The sequence below is a fragment of the Xiphophorus couchianus genome, chromosome 18 (genome assembly GCF_001444195.1).
Source record: "Xiphophorus couchianus chromosome 18, X_couchianus-1.0, whole genome shotgun sequence".
Taxonomy (NCBI): domain Eukaryota; kingdom Metazoa; phylum Chordata; class Actinopteri; order Cyprinodontiformes; family Poeciliidae; genus Xiphophorus; species Xiphophorus couchianus.
Genome location: NC_040245.1, coordinates 27,277,301 through 27,298,114, shown reverse-complemented (window position 1 = coordinate 27,298,114; position 20,814 = coordinate 27,277,301). Strand labels below are relative to the sequence as shown.

Sequence of the window (20,814 nt, the reverse complement as noted above, 5' to 3'; positions counted from 1 at the left end):
AATGAAAACAGTAGGAGATGCAGCTCTACAATGATTTCATTACACAAAAGCAATCCAGACTTGCTCATGCAGAAACGATTTGATGTTTAGAGATTGAAACTGTTTTATTTGCACAATGGAAGTAGTTGTAATTGCAGCGATGCACTTTCCCTAGTCTGTGTTGCTAGAGACTCGAACCTTTTGAGAATACCACAGCAGAGCAACACAGTGCTGCATGCAAACAGAACATGTTTCTCCTGAGGTTCTCCAAGGTTTGTTTTGTTCCTGCACACATGGCATGGCAGGGTTACAAAGGAATTACATTTGTCTGTGCTGATTTCCTTTGCTTGCTAGTGTTCGGTCGGCAACAGAAAAAGTTCCACGGAAAGATAAAACAAAGGTTGCCGAGCAGATTTGATGTCGAGTTTTAAAGTTTTTATCGTGAAGTCTCAGCACTTCCCAGAATTTAAAGATTTGTTTTCTCTTTTTGTTACATTTAGGATGTTAAAATGTAAAAAAAAATAGAAATGTTACGAATAAAAATGAGTGAGTGCTTTGGGGGTAGGGGAATGGCCTACAGAAAAAACCTGCTGTTTATTATTAAGAGTGACAATAGATGGGCTTTCACACCTCAGTCTTCCAAATTCTCCAATATTACAAAGTGGATTAATCCAAAATATGGATAACATCGACACCAACTCTGTATCAAATCATACTAATATGTTTTGTAAAGTATTTTGCAAATACCTGTAAACTGTTGATGAATTTTTGTTCTTGTTTTGAGCAAAATAATTCAACAGAAAAAACACATAAACCCCTACAGGTCAGAAGTTTGATGATATATTAAAATGTAAGTTTTAAAAAAGTATCAGTATCAGTGGTATTGGCAACACGGCCATCTTTACTCTGTTTCGGATTGATAACAAAATATGCAGAATGACACACTTCTATCCAATAACAATTACAAATAACTACAGTTTGGCGCTCGTCGCTTTCTTTTAAAAAAAAGAGTTGCTGGGAGAGTTTGAAATATTGATGAATATAACAACAAACTTTCCATGTTGACAATACTGATTAAATAAGCTTCAACGACTCTGGGAAAATTCTGAGTACGCATTAGGCAAAAAAAAAAAATAACACGGTTGTATATTGTGTAAGGATTCCACCGCTGGCTAACTATTAGCTGCTGACGATGCTAAAGTTAGTATATGTTTCAGAACTATCACTGCTAAAAACAAAGGCTGTTTCATAGCTAAAGAAATCTGGCATGTCTTTGATAATCTGCAGTTCAAAAGCTAAACTATTTAAACCTGAGCTGTATGATTACACGCTGTAAAGACGTTCTGCAAAGCAAACGTTTCAGGAGATTAACGTGGAAAAAACGGTTTAGCCAAACCTGGACTTGTCTCATGAGCTTGATGCATCATTACACTCCTAGTCACATGAACTTACTTTCTCTTTGTTTTTTGCAGCCAATGAGACATATCTGAGATTAAACTACGAAAACGCTGCTTTTCACTGAGTTAATATTTACCCAAAACCACACGACAGATTATTATTCTGCTTGCCAAGCGACGGAGCTGCTGATGGTTTTTGACACACCCTTCTGAAAGGGAGTTGATTTAAAAAATATTCTGCATTATCTGGGAGTAAGGGGAAGTGAGTTTTCACAACAATGTTAAAGAAAATTGTGTTTTATCTCAAGGTCAACATCTACTGTAACAAGCTACAGGGTTAAGGAAGTTCTAAAGGAGCAAGGACAAGGCCTGTCACGATTACAAATTTTGCTGAGCGATTAATTGTCTCAAAAATTATTGCGATAAACGATAATATTGTTTGAAGACCTTTTTACACTAATTTAATGGAAATGACGTAATAATGCATGTGATTTCTTGCCAAAGATAGATACACTTTATTTTCAAAAGAACACTAAACACTGGAACTGATAAACAAAACAAACAAAACAACCAAAAATTAAATGGATTCTCAGTCTCCATTAACAAAAAATGTACTTGAATAAAAACTAAACAACATAAAGCCAAAGTGGAAATAAATACTGTATTCTACCAAAAGAGGGCAGATTATGAAGTCTGTATATTATGTTGCCCTTCAGTAATAATTAGATTTAAATAGAGAAAATGGGCACGTCGACTACCTGATGCAATAGTTCACACTACACGATTTATTTTGCCCCGATTTTCCCCCTGATGACAACCTTAGAACTTTGGCCGTTCTCTAACCGATCATCCTGTAGTGTGTGGTGTGTTACGGTAAATCGTCGTTGCCGCTCCGATCTAAATCAGGGGTTTTTCCCGACTGGGATCATAACGCAGCCTGTTGATTGTGACAAGTAGCCAATCAGAAAGCTCGGATTCTCCTCCGTGTTTTCTGAGGCGAAATTACGGAGGGGAATCCCAAACAGCTGACAGCGCAACCCGAAGTCCAGCGAACATTGGAGATGATACGTGGAAACAACATTAATGTTTATTCAACATTTTGTGCAAAGAATATAGAAATGACAAGGGGAGGAGTTGGAGTGAAATTGCTACCGCAGTTGATAAACCCGGTAACTTTTCAGCTGTTTTTTGTTAACGTGACATAAATAGGTTATAATGATTTTCATTCAGTCAGAACTGACACTAGCTACATGCATTGCAGGTAGATTGTAGTAAAGCATTGATTAATGCCTGGTTTTAAAATTAGTTAACTGAACTTGTAGCCATTATTTTGTGCACATTGTTGGACACCACACGGCAGGAACAAACCGTTATACCTAGGATTTCTGTGGCTAATGTGTGATCTGTTAGGTTTTGAAAATCAGCCAACAGCTCTAAGATCCTGTCGTGTGCGCTGGGCTTTACACTAAGGAAATGAGGAAGGAGGGTCAGTGGAGAGCACCGGAGTTTAGCCTTTTTTCATTCAGAGTCATTAACAGAAAGAGAAAAAGGCCAGAAGAAACGATAAAGACGATAATTAGAATTTAATTTATCGTACGATTAATTGATTTATTGTTTATCGCGACAGGCCTAACAAGGACGTGAGTCAAATAAAAAAGTGAAAGTGTTGTCCCCATTGATAAGAACTCTTTCTAAATTCAGATAATGTCTATAGTTGACAATCTCAAGAATTTGAATACAATTTAGACTCCACATCTGAACAAATATTTCCTCACAATAAATATATATATATATGTATTTTAAATATGACATCTATAAAATATTGATTTTATCCAGTTCATGTTGGCTCTGCTCTTTTGTCAGATTTTCTCTTTTTCAGGAATTTAAAAAATGTCTTCAACATACACACTGAGCCAATGTGTTATCATTTGATGTGAGAGTACTGGTGGTAGCTGATATCGGCCTTTTTTGTGTCAGCATTTCCTAGAAAATTGGAGCTAAATTCACACAGACGGGAGAACAGAAATAATCCAAAATAAACAGTGAAATCAAACTCAATCCTCAGCTGATCGAAGAGAGGTCGTGCAGGGAGGTGAGAACAGAGGAAATGTGGCTACTAGTGATAGAAAGGAGATGAGTGGCAACATTTTGTGAAAGCTGAAGCAAATATAAAGACCTGTGCCTCATCCCATCACTCTAAAAATCACTGTAGAAGATTCAGCCTAATGGAAAAATCTGACAGGCTCAAGTAGTTGTTTTGGAGGAAGTGAGGCCTGCTTAAAGAATAAAATAGAAATACCTTTTTATTGTTCAACGGAGAGGAGACCCAGGTGTAACACCAGGAGAAAAGCTCGTATTTGCTATGTATCACAGAAGATACGTTTTTGGTGTTCACTGACTTGTCTTTAAATCTCTAGATATTTAGCCTCTGGATTCTGACAGTGCTTCTTTTATTTGCTTTTTTTGTAGCTTTTGCTGAAAAGGTTGTGGTGAGTCAAGCTAATAACATGGATTTGGATCCTAGCTAAAGCTGCAGTTTGTAACTTTAACAAAAAATATGCATTTTACATATTTGCTAAAACTGTCACCCTGTCATGACTTTATAGCAGTTTTGCCCAAAGTGTGTCCTCGAGGGCCGGCATCCTGCATGTTTTAGTTCTCTCCATGGGTTAGCACACTTGCATCAAATGATGGAAGGCCTAAGGAGAACATTGACTTGCTGAGGAGCTTGTTACTACCAAAAGGGAGAGAACTAAAACATGTAGGATTATTTTTTCATATAATCTGTGAAAAAATCAAGCTCCTCCCTGCTATGCTCCTACTGCCATCTGCAGAAATACACGGTTCCCAATCATAAACAACCAATCAGCCAGGAGGAGGGCCTTACTACTGTCAGTGATGCTCATGTACGTGCCACTCAATATGCTAATGGTGAAGAAACGGCTTACAGTTACAGAAAAAATGTGTATATCCACCGCTATAGGTGGCTATGCTAACTAGCCTTAGCATTCACAACAGACACTGGTGTGGGAAAAGAGCTGTAGCCTTGCAGAGACCAAGGGGGAAGGTGTGAGAAGCATGTACACGAGGGTGATGGACAGCTCTATGATCCTCCTCCTGACTGATTGGTTGTTTCTGACTGACTGTGGTTTTTCTGCAGTTGACAGTAGAAGCACTTAAAAGGAAGCAGAGGAGCTCGATTAGATTTTTGCATGTCTGTCTTGTATTATGCTGTCATGACATAGCAACACCTACAACAAATGTGTAAAAAAAAAATCTTAAAAAGTTACAACCTGCTGCTTTAAATAAGCCACAATGCACATTTGACCAACCTTATAAAAGTATTGGTATCTAAAGTTTACTTGTCTTCAATGGGAGAGCACATTTTAGAAAACTAGTGTCAGCCTGCCTGAAAGATGACCAAATCATCAGTAAAGTTTCTACTGACAATTTATTTTGATGTAATTATAAACCAGTGCACAGTGGCGCAGTTGTTAGCACTGTTGCCTTGCGGCAAGAAGGTCCTGGGTTCGATTCCACCACAACAGCAGGTGAAATTGATTGTCAATCAGTGTTGCTTCCTAAGTGGACAGTTTGATTTCACAGAAGTTTGATTTACTTGGAGTTATATTGTGTTGTTTAAGTGTTCCCTTTATTTTTTTGAGCAGTATATATATATGTGGGCTGCACAGTGGCGCAGTTGGTAGCACTGTTGCCTTGCAGTAAGAAGGTCCTGGGTTCGATTCCCGGCCGGGGTCTTTCTGCACGGAGTTTGCAAGTTCTCCCTGTGCATGCGTGGGTTCTCTCCGGGTACTCCAGTTTTCTCTCACAGTCCAAAAACATGACTGTTAGGTTAATTGGTCTCTAAATTCTCCCTAGGTGTAAGTGTGTGTGTGCATAGTCGTTTGTCCTGTCTGTTTCTGTGTTGCCCTGCGACAGACTGGCGACCTGTCCAGGGCGACCCCCACCTCTCGCCCAGAACGTTAGCTGGAGATAGACACCAGCACCTCCTGACCCCACTAGGGACAAGGGTGTAAGAAAATGGATGGATGGATATAAACCAGGTAAATCTTTAACTGCTGCAGTCCACCCTCCACACACACAGACTTTTAATCAGCTCTTATCATTTCTTCTGACTAGTCTAGTCAGACGGTGGGTCTGTCTTTCGCTCAAAAATCCAGCAGCCATTAAAGTCTCTCATGAGGAAAGCCTTAAAGTCACAGCTGGGGTGTCAGTCAGAGCTGTGATAGCTGAACTGTGTGGCAAGTACAATCTTTTGATCTCCATCTATCTCCAGTTCGCTAAAGCAAATCTGGGTTTATTGCCTCCCTCCTGCTGCTCTGTCGAGCCGTCATTCCCTTTTATATTCCTCTTTGGCTTCCCCAACCATTCTTCCCCCGGTCTCTGCGTCTTTGCGCTCCTATATTTCCCTTCATTCATTATGCCACGAGCCAGAGGCGTCTCTGAACCTGTCGAATCCCGGGAGAGGTGACCTTCAGTGATGAAAAGCCCAGCCACTGAGTGGTATTTCTAAAGCACCACTGCCTCGTATTTCCCTGTGTGGTATTCCTCCTCGTCTCTGTGTGCGGATGCTCTGAGGAGAAGTTCAGCTTCAGCTATGCAGCAGAGTTAAAGGGGCAGTATTATGTAAAATCGACTTTATTCAGCTTTACCACATTTTCTAATGTTAGTCCCTCATCAAAAACATACCTGAACTGTTTCTTTGATTCTTTCACATATGTTTTGAGAAATCCATGTTTTGAGTTGTGCAAAACTCCTGGGTAACCCCAGCATCACATTTGAGGAGAAATCTTCTCCTTGGAGTTGCAGATTCCAAGCTTCTGTCTCACAGAGCAGCCCTCCTCCACTCAGCTCCTTCAGACTAGTCAGCAGCAATTGGCAAACACCTGGTTGAACTGAGCATCTGATTATACGAGCAGCATTGTAACGCTTGTAGAAATGTTGTTAAAGGGTTAATAGAGGCGCCGTGTTGTGGTGACTTCCCAAAGGCAAAGTTTCAGAAAGAGCAGGAGTTTCTTAAACAGACAGAAAAGAGATGCTGCAAGGAATACCACTGTGTCACTGGCTGCTATGGGCATGAAAGGGGAGAAACTCAAGGTGTGGTCATCATCCTCCTCTGACCTCTGACCTCAACCTTATTGAGAACCTTTGGAGTTTCCTCCAGCAGAAGATCTGAATGCAGTTCATATCCAAACCAGCAGCTCTGAGAAGGTTTTCTGATGTCCTGCAAAGAAATTCAAGCAGAAACTTTCCACAAACTCACAAGTTCAATGGATCAAGAATTGTGCTGTGATATCAAAGAAGGTCCGATGTTAACATTGGAACTTGGTCTGTTAAGATGTTTTTGGTTGAAATAGCTTTTGATTTTAGTACATGTGACCACTTAATGCTGCACATTCAAAGAATGACCGTTTGCAGTTCTTTATAATCCATAAAATGTTTAGAAAATCTGCTGTGCATAATAATTTGAAACATTTTGAGTTTTTATTTTTGAAAAAAATACTGTTCTCATGAGGAGCTTTGTTCAGTAAAATTTGATTTATACTGTAATAGTTCATGACTTGAAAATTATACTGACCATCATTTGCATTGACCATTTAGGAAAATCTGAGAAAATATCACTTGCATAATAATTTGGAACACGGTGTATTAAGCAAAATTGACTTTTTGCACATTATCGTACTTCTGTTTGGGTCTCTACTGCTTCTGGAAACAATCCTTGTGCTAAAAAAAAAGCACCTGTCAGTTTTCAGGCAGTAAGTTCAAATTTATTTATCTTTATTTATTTATTTTTATAGCCAGTTGTGTGATGAAACATTATTCCTTGTTTTTAAACCATTACCATTTTAAATATGACATCAAATGTGATGGTTTTAGACAAATCAAAACTGACCAAAGTTGCACAAAAATGGCAAAATTTGTACAGAAAAAAAAAATGTAACCATAAATAACACATTTAGACAGTTCATCAGCGAAAAAATAAAAGTACAATTTTGGGTTAGTTACACTTTGACAATATAATTCCATTGTTATCTTGGCACATTCTGCACATACAGAATTTGACAGTAATTGAAATGTAAAGTTACGAATAATCAGGAATTGCACAGTATTAAGGCTTTCTGTATTGATAGTTTAGCCAAATAAAAGTATTGAGAGAAGGAAAGAATTTAAACAGGCCGCTCAGTCAAAACAAATAAATAAAAAATCACTTCCTGCTTCACGTCAAGAAATGTGCAATTTGACAGCGGAATAAGTTTACATCTGAGGTAGATGAGCGTATTTGAACTCAACCTCCTCTGATCCCAAACGCTGCTTCCCTGCTCACTCCTGACTTCCTTCTTCATGCAAAATAATGCGCTCTCTCCTAAAATAGCGCCATTACATAACTAATCCTTTAGGAAAATGAGCCGCTCTGCGATAAATAAAAGCAATTGATTCTAACTTGGCTAGCTGCTCCTTGCCAACTGCCAAACTGGCAATAACATTTGCCGGGGCGACGTCACAGGAAGCTGACAGTTCGGTACAGATGACTAATCAATAAAGCTCTGCCAAACAAGCCAACATGGATTATTTTTAGAAGGGGAACGTAGCACACGAGAATGCATAACTCTGATGAATGCGTGAATGATTTTTCATTTTCTGCGGCTCGCCACGGCCCTCTTCTCGGCGTGCGCCCCGCAGCTCGTTTCGGAGATGCACACGGAGAGATAGAAAGGGGCGGGGGGGGGGAGATAAATAAATAAAATTAAGGCGTGAGACTCATCTGCATTCCGCCCATGCTCCCCCCTTAAAGTCAAGTCATTTTCTCACTCGCAGTTGTTCTGCGGGCAGCCTCGCACTTGTTTTAATTCCTGTTAAATGAATGTTTTGTGTTTCTCCTGAAAACACAGCTGCTGAAGTGGCTTGAAAGAAGGGAAGAAAAAAATTTCCTCACTAATTTGACAATCAGCAGCAAGGGAAGGGAGTGGGGGGGGGAGAGATAGAGGTTCATGATCATGATTAGAAGTGACATCTCTTAAAGACAGCACTGAACACATCATCATCTAGTCTGGGATTTTTTCATCTCTTGCTTGCAGTTGCACCTTTGTCGACAAATACTCTTTTGTGAAATGGTTAGCATGTGCATTAAAAAGTCGCCTTTTCAGAATATGTAGCAAGAAAAGGCGTGTGATGGCACAGTGACGACAGATAATCACAGCCCAACAACACTGCTGCTGCTGCTGCCTGGAGGACCTCAGGGGAGGAGAGCAGAAAGGAGGTGGTGAGGAGAAGAAGTAGAAGAAGAAAAAAGAAAAACACTTGCATAATGTCATGCCTTCAACGCTAATCTTTTGCTTAAGGGAACCATTTACTTTGATTATTCTGGATAATGATCTCTGAAGAGTGTGAGGTTTGATTTTAATTGCTGCTTTTTTTTCTTTCTTTCTTTCTCTTTTTTTACTTAAATTTACTCACTTCTTTGGTCAAGATACATTACTGATTTCATCGGTTTTTACTTTTCCTGTTCACTTGATGTTTCCAAATCACCATGCAGATTTTAATATCAGACCAAAATAATTGGCATTAATACAGAAAGCAGTTTTTAAATGATAATTTTATTTAATAAGCAAAATAAAAGCTGTCCAAACTACGGTAAATCAAGCATTACCTTTGATTAACCTCATGTTTTGGCTTCCTAAGTCATGCAGTTTCTCTTGGTCGTCTTTCATACTGCTAATTAATTGCGACCGCAAAGAGACTCACGACCAGCATCACTTATGGAAGTGGTATAAAACTATTTTTTGCCATTAAAAGATCAGAATAGGGATGTTCGGAAAAAGTCGGGTATGGGTGGCATATGTGCAAAAAAAAAAGAAAAAAAAAGCTGATGTTGGGTTGTGTTTATCTGCTGTGTGAATGTAGCCTAAGTTACATTATTGGTAACCACAACTCTTCCAGATAACTGCCTGCCTCAAAGAATCAAGAAATCACTTAAACAGGACTTGTCTGACAACATGAAGTAGGCTAAGCGATCTTAAAAAGCAGCACGTAATACTTTTATCTAACGAAATGATCTTTGATGGGGGTTTTCTTTTTTTTTTGCACAAAACAAACAGGATAAAAAAACAAAGCCTTTATCTGTTTTTTTTAACGGATTTACATTTTCAAAACAATATTCATATTAAATGCAGAGGACCAAAACATAATAAAAGGACGCGGTGCATGTCAGGGTGGTCATACAGGGTCGACCAAATAGACCAACAATTCTAATCTTTCCAAAAGAAATAAAAAGTCCTGAGTCATTTTGTGACCTTCTACTTAGCCACACTTGGGTTACAAAGATTTGAAGCACACCAAAAATCTCAATACTTTCTACCAAAAACATAAAAAACCAATCAAAACTGGAACACAACTTTAATTGAGACGTTGTGGCATAACCTTAAATGGTTAGTTTATGCTCAAAATCCTTCCAGTAATAAAAGCAGTTGAAATAAAAGCAATTCTACAAAGAAAAGTTTCCTCTAAAGTTACATTACAAACTCATTCCAAGTGTCTCAAGCACTTGAAAACAATTATCTCCAAAAATTGTAGACATCTATATAAGGCTGTATAATTTTCTACCACTCTCTACAGAACCCATGTGTATATCAATGTGACGTGTGCGATGCTTATTGTGAGTGATTCTGTGTTGACTTTAGTCCGTCTTGGTCGCGAGCAGCTACCATGGTGACAGTCAGTGTGGCAACAACTTGTTACACTTAACGACGACTTACACGCTGCTTTGCTATTCATTCTCCCTCCATGGAGACTAATATGGTTTTCTGCAGGATTGTTCAAATAAATTCCTCCCCCACGGTTCACGCTTTAAAAATTCACTCTGCTAGTCGTTAAATCTGTCTTTAAAGAGAGCGAGTTACAAAACTGCGGCCATTTTCCCCTTGCTATTCTTTTAATGTTGACATCTTGTCGAGCTGTAATATTTTTGTAATCTGTTTGATAAATTTTACATCCAGTTCCCGATGAATAATTCAGAATCCTTCGGGGAGTGTTTGTCAATAGTTTGTAGTGGGATCGCAGCAGTTTAAGTTTTGCGGACCTCTGCGCTTCAGGCAGACGGGTTTAAATAAAACATGGGTTGAAGCTATCAGAGCTGAGGAAGCCTTGCCTCTTATTTGCCCATGTCTTGCGTCTGCAGTTTGTTGCAGTGCATCAGGAAGCGGACAACAGCCTGTTAGGTTTGTGGCATAAATGCATGTGAGTGTTGCCAGATTCACTTCATGTGAGGTTTGCCGTACAGCTGAGCCGGTGTCGTTCCCTGGGGTCTTTTTTTACTGGAGGGCAACATGATGGAACCTGATGGCGGCAGCGGCGAACAGATGGCGCGAGTGTGTTAGCATGCCTACAAGAAGTCAGGGGTCAGAGGAGGCTGTTTATCCAGTCAGGAGACAACATCCTCCCCGAAATGATCACCCTAACCTGTTGGCACCTAACAAAATACAGCATGGAGGTAGCACAACCCTTTCAATTATCGCATAATTTCCATGCAAGCATCTTACAGTGAAGGGAAAATCACAATAATTTGCTGTTTCAAGGTAAAAGCCGAGTGGGTTGAGCGTTTTAGAAATGCCTTAACGTCGACATTTAAACAAATATGCAGCTTTGAGGATATGTGTGCAAATATACTCCAGTAAGTCACCTTATTATACTCTATTTTACCTTTAGAACTTTTACTTTATTAGTGCTGTTCTTAACACGATGTTTGATTCATTCCTGGGAGATTTAGCTCCATATTGACATGACAGCATCACTGAATTGCAGTGAACTTGTTGTCTGTCCATGATGTCAGTCTCCTGTTCCTTTACATCCAAAATGTACTCCACTGGTTTGAGATATTGTGAGCATGAGGAACATTACACTGCAAAAATACTAAAAACTACCAAGTATTTCTGGTCTGGTTTCTAGTGTAAATATTTTAATTGGCTTCAAATAAGACAGAACTAACTTACAAGTAACTTTTCAGCAAAATATAGGAGCTTATTTAAGTTTCTTTTAAATCACTCTCTGTAAACTAATGAGATTGTTTTGTGTAAAAATATCTGTAGTTTGTACAACAGTAAGACTGTGCAGGAGCAAAAACATTGTCACATAAGAGTCACTTAAATCCCATTTTCACCCCATCTTGATGCTTGATTTCTACTTCAGTAAGTCATTTTTTGTCTATATTAGATGTTAAGCTGCTTTCTTTTGCTTCCCTGATTTGCTATTAATGTTAACAAGCAATGTAACAGGTCCACCCGTTAAAGTGGCTGGTGAGTACATATATCTTTTGAAATAAAACTCGCACCAGATGTTGGCAGCAGCCCAAGTGCTGCGGGAAAGAATACTTCATCTAAACACAGTTGAGGTGAAACTCACAGCTAGGTTACCGCTTCCTTTTCATTCTTCAAATAACATTTGGGACATAGCACCAATTATGAGCTGTAAATTTATAATGCACATTTATCATGTACAAAGGGGCCGGGGTTATTTAAAATATGCTCTTTTTTAGCTTTATATCAGGTTATGTTATTTGCTCATCAAAAACATAGCTGGAGTGTTGCTTTCATTCTTTCATTCATGTTTGAGGAAGTCTTGAATCTCTCGTGGCAACCATTCACCTTGTTCTCACAAAGCCCCGCCTCTTTCCACAAAGCTCCTCCTTGGTGCTGCAGTGTCCAGCTGTGCTGCATTGTTTTTCTGTAGAAATCGTATGATTACTTTGATTGTTTTTGGGTTTTCAGATCTTTCTGATCTCTTAAAAAAAATCAAGCTGGTGATTATTTTCATTCAGGGCTTGCTTTGCTGTGAACACTAGACAGTGAAAGGAAGGTCGTCCAAAATTGTATTCGCTCAGGTATCGTTTCATTTGATGACTGTCTTCTCAGTTTAAATGGCGCAAGACGGATGTTTGCTTTGGCGTGTTTTGTTGGTTCCTCTATTGATGAAAGTGAAAACCGCCTGAGCACAAGATCGGTTTGAAAATACAAAGATTTTCACTCCCCAATCTGTCCCTTAAAATAAAGAACAAGAGAAAATCCTTTGATCTGTAAGCAGACAAGTCCATCAGTTTCTTTTGTTCCTGTAACCACGGAGTTCTGAAAAAAGTCGCAGCGCTCCAGACCATTGAATGCTGTAATACATAAAAAAAGACCTAATTTTTGGCAATATAAACAAACAAATGTGGTTGGCACACAAACCACAAATATCTACATGAACCTGCCTGCCACTTTCTAATAGCTTCATCTACAAATGTATGTTACCAGCTCTTACCAGTCTGCTTTAATCAAACTCTAGTTTGTTTGCCTAAACAGTTCATTTCATTGGGGAGATGTTTATGTGCAATTAAACTCCAATGTGGGCCGACAAAGCAAACTTTGGTCTTCCTAAAAAATCTGGGTCTTGATTCGGTTCAATTGAACTGTGGAACAGTTTGAATACATATGTGAACACTAAGCGGACCAGAGACTGCTCCAAAAACAGGAAGTGGACTATAGTGCAGGGCATTCTGGGTAAATGCAATCAAAACAAGTGTGCAGATCTACACCTAGCTGGAGAAATGGCTCATGGTCAAAGACATAAAATCTGATGCCACTCCATTTCTGTTTCAGAATGATGAAGAAAGTTGCATTAAGAGTTTTCTTCAGGCGTTTTCTTGCAGTTTCCTTCATTAGGTTTTGGTGCAGCGCCACCACAGGCGAGGAGGGTAAACAGGTTTTTCAAAGGATTGGATTGTTTGAGACAGTGCAGTGTGAAAACGAACCTCACCATCTGAACATGCAACACATGTTAGAACTTGGTCCCCAATCCAACCGATTCTACCTGACTGTCAGGTGTGAAAACACTCTAAAAGTCTCAGTTGAAGTTGACAGAGGTTGTTTCTTTGAGTCTGCGTTTTGTCTTTTACAGCTTGTCTTCATCAAGTCGAGCACAAAATCATTTTCAGGAAACCCATGCTGTTGTTTTCTGTGCACGTCTTCTAGCAATACAGAAGACCGATTTTGAGATTGGAGCTCTCTAATGAGTTGACTCACACTCCAGCAGCCAGGAAACTCAGAGGGCATTTTGTCATTTTTTCTTTTCTGAAAACATAAACCTGTAGCCTCGAAGTCAATCTTCTGTTTGTCTTTCTCCCCATCTGCTCATTTTCAGGTGATAAATGGGTAAGTGTCATAACAGTAGAGACCCTGGAGGCGAGAGGTTTTCTGAGGGCATTGCAGAAAACCAAAACTCTGCAACTCTTGCTTTTAGACTAGAATAGAATATAATTCAACTTTATTGTCATTGCACTGTCACAAGTACAAGCAACGAGATGTAGTTTGCAGCTATCCAGAAGTGCTCTACGAGATATAAATATTTATTTACAGATGTACAAGACTATGTATGTATGGACTATAAGGGGTTATAGCAAAGAGACAAAGAGATATAGATATTGTGTATAAATATAAATATGGGAGCTATATGCACAGATTATACAGATTATACAGAATATACAAGAATGTTAGGGAATGGATTATATATGTATATAATATAATACAAGATAAATAATGGCAGATAAAATCTACAGGTTGTATGTGTGTGTGTGAAGAAAACAGTCCGTGATGTGTGTGTGTGTGAGGATAGTCCATGTGTTATTGTTGTATGAGAGGATAGGGGAGTACAGTCCTTATAGTTTATGTTTTATGCCAGGAGGCGTTCAAAAGCGTGACAGCTGTGGGGAAGAAGCTGTTCCGGTTCCTGGTGGTTCTGGTCCGTAGGCTTCTGTAGCGCCTCCCAGAGGGCAGGAGGGAAAAGAGTGTGTGTGCTGGGTGAGTGGAGTCCTTTGTGATTTTCCCGGCCCTTTTCAAACAACGCTTCCTGTAGATGTCCTTGATGGCAGGGAGCGGTGCCCCGGCGATATACTGGGCAGTTTTCACCACCCTCTGCAGCGCCTGCCGGTCGGAGACAGAGCAGTTCCCGTACCAAGCTGTAATACAGTTGGTGAGGATGCCCTCAATGGTGCAGCGGTAGAAGTTCATGAGGATCTCTGAGGACAGGTAGTTCTTCCTCAGGGTCCTCATGAAGAAGAGGCGCTGATGCGCCTTCTTAATGAGTTTGGAGCAACTGGTCGTCCAAGTCAGGTCCTCAGAGATGTGGACTCCCAGGAACTTAAAGGTGTCCACACGCTCCACCACTGTCCCCTTAATGTGGATGGGTGGATGTGGGTCAGCGTTCCTCCTGAAGTCCACGATAAGCTCCTTGGTCTTCTCAGTGTTCAGCTGCAGGTTGTTTTTGTCGCACCACTCAGCCAGACAGTCTACCTCCTCCCTGTAAGCGGCCTCGTCATTATCTCTGATGAGGCCGATCACCGTGGTGTCATCTGCAAACTTGATGATGGCGTTAGAGCCATGGACAGGTCTGCAGTCATAGGTGAAGAGGGAGTAGAGGAAGGGACTCATCACACAGCCTTGTGGCACTCCGGTGTTTATGATGATGGTGGATGAGAAGTGGTTGTCCAGCCGGACATGTTGAGGTCGACTGGTCAGGAAGTCGAGCAACCAGTTACACATGAGTGGACTGATGCCGAGGTCTGTGAGTTTGGTAATGAGTTGTGATGGGATGACAGTATTGAATGCTGAACTAAAATCTAAGAACAGCAGTCTGGCGTAAGTGTTCTTACTGTCCAGGTGAGAAAGGACAGAGTGCAGCGCTATAGAGACTGCGTCCTCTGTGCTCCTGTTCTACCTGTATGCAAATTGGTGGGGGTCTAGTGTGGGGGGGGAGACAGGATATGAGGTGTGCTAGGACCAACCGCTCCAAGCACTTGGTAATGATGGGGGTAAAGGCTACCGGGCGGTAGTCATTGAGTCTGGTTGGGTTGGGATTCTTGGGGATTGGGACGATGGAGGTAGACTTGAAGCAGGTCGGTACCACAGCGCGGGCCAGGGACAGGTTGAAGATGTCCGTCAGCACTCCTGCCAGCTCCCCAGAGCACGTTCTGGGGACACATCCAGGTATGCCACCAGGACCCGCAGCCTTGTGGGATTTAATCCTGCTCAGAGCCGCTCCTATGTCAGTGGGGAGGAAAGTCAGTGGTTTTTGGCCTGGGGTGTGGTAGCTACTTTGGTTGCAGTTGTGGTATTCCCTCTCTCAAAACGAGCATAGAAGTTGTTAAGTTCGTTCAGGAAGGAGACATCAGTATTTGTGTATCAGTATTTTATTTGTGGCTGTGATGTTTCAGTCATGCTTCCTTTGACAGAATGATCCACAAGAAGGATCAATATTTCATCCATCTGCTCTCAGCTGTAGTAGAGTTCTCCGTTGAGCCCTTTCATCTTCAAAACCCACTTTCTGGGGTCAATTTTCTCTTCCTCGCTCTTGTAGCCGAGTCGTGTCGCGTCCCGACTTCTGTGATGCACCGACATTCACAACACCAGGCTTTAAGCCACTGGAAATGACTGAACTGTGACTTTTCCCAGCTTTCCATTGGATCCTTGCTAGGTTAGGTCATTTCGAGGGACAGAATGACTCCAGCGAAAGATCTGCTAAATACCACCGAGCTTTGTGAAGAGCTTATCAGAAAGCAGGACTCACCTCTGAGAATGAAAGCATGAATACAGACAGACCGTGCAGAGTGAAAAAATGTAAAATGCCTCTAACCACAGGAAGGCTGTGTCTGTCACTCTTGTGCCAATAGAAATCCAACATCGTTGGTTTCCCCCAATATCAGACAAATGTTACAATTGACATGAAACGCAGGAGTCCCAGCATGAGAGCCGCTCCCACAGATGATAAATTGACTGGGTTCTACAATTTCTTCTGACTGGGACTCTTGCCGTTTGCTGCAAGCAGCTGCTTTGTTCATGATTGGCTGTTGCTGTACTTTCCAACATAATACCACAATTGAAGTGCATCATTTCAATACCAGCTTACTCTCTTCCTTTGTGATTACTGATGAAGCCATTTTGCACTTTGATGACATTACACCCATAATACGTTGAACTTTTTCACATTTTGTGAGGGTACACCCACACACCTCGTAATATTTTTTAGACTGACTGTAAGATAGTTTCTTGATTGTGTTATAAAACGGCACTTTGTGCCTGGAAATACTTCCCCTTTTTTAGAAATACGCTAATACTTAGGTTTCAATTTTTTTCAACAAATAAAAATCTAACGACGTATTTTATTTAGCCCACCTGAGCTGTTTTAAGTCTCTAGCAGAGGGATTGTGATCATTGTTATTTTTTTCTCACACATATTGTTACTCCAAAAATCAACTTACTAACACACCTTTTTCAGCAATTTTGCCCTTACGTGGTTTGTGGGAAACTGCGATGCGACATCTTCTGTCCTTGTTTCACCCATTTCATTTTTTTCTTTTTTCTTGCCTTTATGCCATAAAGTCCAACTTTGTAGAGTGCAGGACCAGAATTTGCACTGTCAGCAGATTCTCCCGCCAGAGCTGCGGTGAGAGAGAACGGCTCTGCATACAAACTGCAAATTAGTTTGACAATGGGAACTAGTGGACTATAAAATCCTTACTTTGATTTTTATCTGTTTCAATTCTTAAGTTTGGCTTTGTTAAGCCTCAACAAAGGTAAACGTCATGTTTTACCTGTGTAAAAGTGTACTTCTTTTTCAAAAATCATTTTGACAGATCTTATCCACATGGCCTCAGCTGAGTCTCCTCCATCCTTTTCGCTGTGCCCCTCCCCTCGCCTCGTCTCCATGGGGAGCAGAGCAGCTGAAAGCTCTGCTGTCTGAACCCAAAACTCCCGCTGGACACTCGAAATATTGACTCCCTCTGTTCTGATCCGGACTCTAAACCCACCTGTTCAAGACGGCGTACTCTCTGTTGTTACATTATCCCATTTTATTCTGCATAATTTTACATCTGTTACATCTTTTCATTGCTTCTTGTTGAAAGGTGCTTATGAGTAAAGTATATTATTATCATTATTACTGTTATTTAAAACCTTTTAGTCTGTTCTTGAAAATAATTTCAAAAGCCTCTTTGGCATCCATTGACCTTGTTGAAGATTTAGCCAAAAATAAAAGAAAAAAACCCAGGCACACTGGAGTTTGTCCTAAGACCGTAAAAATGTAGATGTTTGAGATTTGGATTAGCTGGACTTTTAGTCAAACCAGGTATTCTGAAAATCCCACAATTCTAGTTAACAGGAGACCAAGTGGTTCAGCTGTATTCTTGCTGCATGACCAAAACGTTCAACCTGAACTCTGAACTCTATGGTGGCTCATGAAAGCCGTACACGCTGGGGAGAAATGTTGCACATTTTGCTTTTAAATGGATAAATCTCAAATCTGTTACCAATTGTTGAGGCAATTTTATTGTTACTCTGCAACATTTCTTTTTCTGTCCGTTACTGTTTAGCCTGTGTGAAATGCAGTCTTATTTCTCTGTTCTTAGCTGACAGGAACGCCAAATAGTGTGTGGCATCCTGCTGCTGTAGCTCATCTGCTTCAAGGTTTGATGTGCTGTGCTTTCAGAGCTGGTATTCTGCATACCTCAGTTGTATTGAGTGGTTAGTTGAACAGCTGCTGCCTTTATGCAATCTCAATTTAGTCTGTCAGTTTTCCTCTGACGTGATCAACAATTCATTTTCTGCCATCACAACTACTGCTCTTAGTAGGTTTTCTCTTTTTTTATTTTTTAAAGATAATTCTCTGTAAATCTGAGAGATGGTTGTGTGTGAATTTATCAGTTTCAGAAATATTCAGACCAAGCCCATCTGGTAGCAGCAACCGTCCAATGTTTAAAGTCACTCAAATCTAATTTCTTCCCTATTTTGATGCTTCATGTTCATTCAAACGCCTGTGGATCATAACAAATAAAATGCAGGGATGGAAAATTACACAATTGACCAGCAAGATGCAAATCTGCTAATCCATAGATCACCACCTGTCAGCTCCCCTCCAAAAAACCTCAAACAAGAATCAAGCTAAAGTTATAGTTAGCTAACAAGCTAAGTATAACTATTTTCTGAATTACAAAAGCAATTTTCTTCTTGGAAAGTGGGTCAAAAATCACAAAATAACTCACTCATAACACTCATAAAATCACTAGAATATGCAATAATTTCAGCTAAGTAAATTTAAATAGGTTATAATGACATCACAAACAGCCTCAACATACTGTATATACTTTCACCTCTATCAATAAGCATAGGTAGCACATCTACCTTCTAAAAATTTTGATGTCAGTCCCCCCCCCGTCCCTGTATATCAGTGTTTGCTTGCAGAAATAACTCGCATCGTATTTCTTAAAACTTTCTTGCCACACATACATTCCTGCAGCCCTTTCGAAAAGAAAAACAATACAAGAAAACTTCATTGCATTGATTTCCTGCTTCTCTGTGACCAGAAATAGCGCACTGTGCCGGGTCCCTGGTTGACGCTTCTCTGTTCCAGACAAGCGGGCGGTCGGTGGGGAGGGAGGACTGGCAGGCTGGGAATGGAGAGAAGGGGAGTCGACAGCGAACGAGCCTGTGAGAGCCTCCCATGACAGTCGGTCCCAGACGAGGCCAAATAAACAACGAGCCAGTGAGCAGAGCACAGAGGCGTTCTCTAATCCTGGAGAGAGAAAATAGAAAGACAAAAAGAGAAAGACAGCGAGAGAGAGCTGAGGAGTAAGATGACACAGCATGCTGAGGGTTTGGATGGGCTAATGAGTTTGGCTGACATTCCTGTGAAATGCCCCCTCCAGACCGACAAAGGGACACTCCTTTTTGTTATATGAAAAGGATTTTTTTTATATATAAAAAAGGTTTTTTATCTTTAGGAGAACAAGTCTGTTGCTTTTTATCGCATTAGAGCAGCTAAAAGGTAATTACGTGTGATGGTAATAGACGCTGCAGCAGAGAAAACAATAACGCTGCTGCTGTCCACAGCCTGAACTGACTGAATCTGCTGGTTTCTCCTTTCGAGCCCGCGGCTACATGGAGGCAGCATGCAGTTCAGAGCCAAAATGAAGAGAGATGAAGAGGCATTAGTAATATCGACTATATTCGCCGATCGATATCCATTTATGCCGCAGTTATAAATGGATGTAGGTGTGTCTGGGTGAAGTTGCTCCTCCAGTGACCCTGTTTTTTTTTTTTATTTCCCCTTCGTTATTCCTTCCTTCCTTTCTCACCACCACCTCCTGCTTCTTTACTTTACTCATCTAATCCAGAGGGTCTGTACCAGCTGGGCGGTCCACGCTGCGCCCCTCAGAGCAGCATTGAAGGTTTGGAGGATGCAGAGGTGGGTGTTTTCTCCTCTCTCTTTTTTTTTTTTTGATTCTTTGCTTTTGTAGCATCTCTCCCTGTTCATCATCCTTCTTTTGCAGAGGAAATGTAAAACCCACGTGCTGCTGCTGGCGGTGCACGGTGGAAACATCTTGGACACGGTGGGTGGTGACCCGAGCACAAAGGCTGGCGATGTGGCCACGCTGGCCTCGGTGCTGGAGAAGGTGACCCGGGCACATTTCCAGGCCGCCGAGGAGCATGTGATGATCAAAATGGTGCCGTGTCCGGCCGTGTGCGCCGAAGCCTTCTCTCTAGTGTCCAAGTGAGTAGCGTCAGCAACACTGTTACTCACCCTGACGTCATTTACAGCTGGTTTTATTATTTTTTATATGGGACCTTACAAAAATACTCATATTGCTGAAGAAATAGGGCAATATTTTTTTTATTTCCCCGAATTTTATGAATCAATCAGATTTTGGGCTTTTAAAGGTTTCATTTTTGTAAGATCTGCATTTCTTGTGGCCAATGCACTCCTTGGGGCGCCATCTTGTTTCGTGAAGCGGGTTTTACAACTTCTTTTTATTTAGACTTTCAATTCTAGTCAACTCTGAGACTCTTGGATGGAATTTGATGGAATATCAGGGCCAGTGTAAGATTTATCTTTTTAAAATTACATTGTAATTGGCGTAGAGGTTAGCACAACCCATATTTGGAGGCCTACAGTCCTCAACGCAGCCGTTGCAGGTTCGACTCCCAGACCCGGCGACATTTGCCGCATGTCTTCCTCCCTTTCCTTCCCCCTTTCCTGTCAGCCTACTTTCAAAAAATAAGGGACACTAGAGCCCACAAAAAGACCCCCTGACGGGGTACAAACAATATATAAAAAACCACAAAAACAATTTACATAATAAAGCCGTAATATTACCAGAATAAAGTCATAATTTTATGAGAACTCAAACACAAAAAATACAAACAAACAAAAACATGTAAATGAGGAATGTTGAGCATCTTGTTCATTTTTACTTTGGTATAAGTTTTACAGATAATACTTAATGCCTATAGAAATAATTTTAACACAGCAGCATCAAATTATCATCAGCAGCCGAACTTTGGAATGATCATCCAAACATTTTGAAGAAAGAACGACATGGACTGAACTGCTTACGTCAGAT

General features: G+C 40.7%; 1 protein-coding gene across 3 annotated transcripts in view; it reads left to right on the top strand.

The window, feature by feature from the left end:
• The window catches only part of pitpnm3 (PITPNM family member 3), a 144,264-nt gene that overhangs the window by 60,940 nt on the left and 62,510 nt on the right, over window positions 1-20,814 (top strand). For all 3 annotated transcript variants that reach the window (XM_027998960.1, XM_027998959.1, XM_027998958.1), the window contains exons 4-5: window positions 19,588-19,658; window positions 19,744-19,964. In XM_027998960.1, coding sequence (XP_027854761.1) covers window positions 19,588-19,658; window positions 19,744-19,964 — 292 coding nt within the window. The remainder of the gene's footprint in view (window positions 1-19,587; window positions 19,659-19,743; window positions 19,965-20,814) is intronic.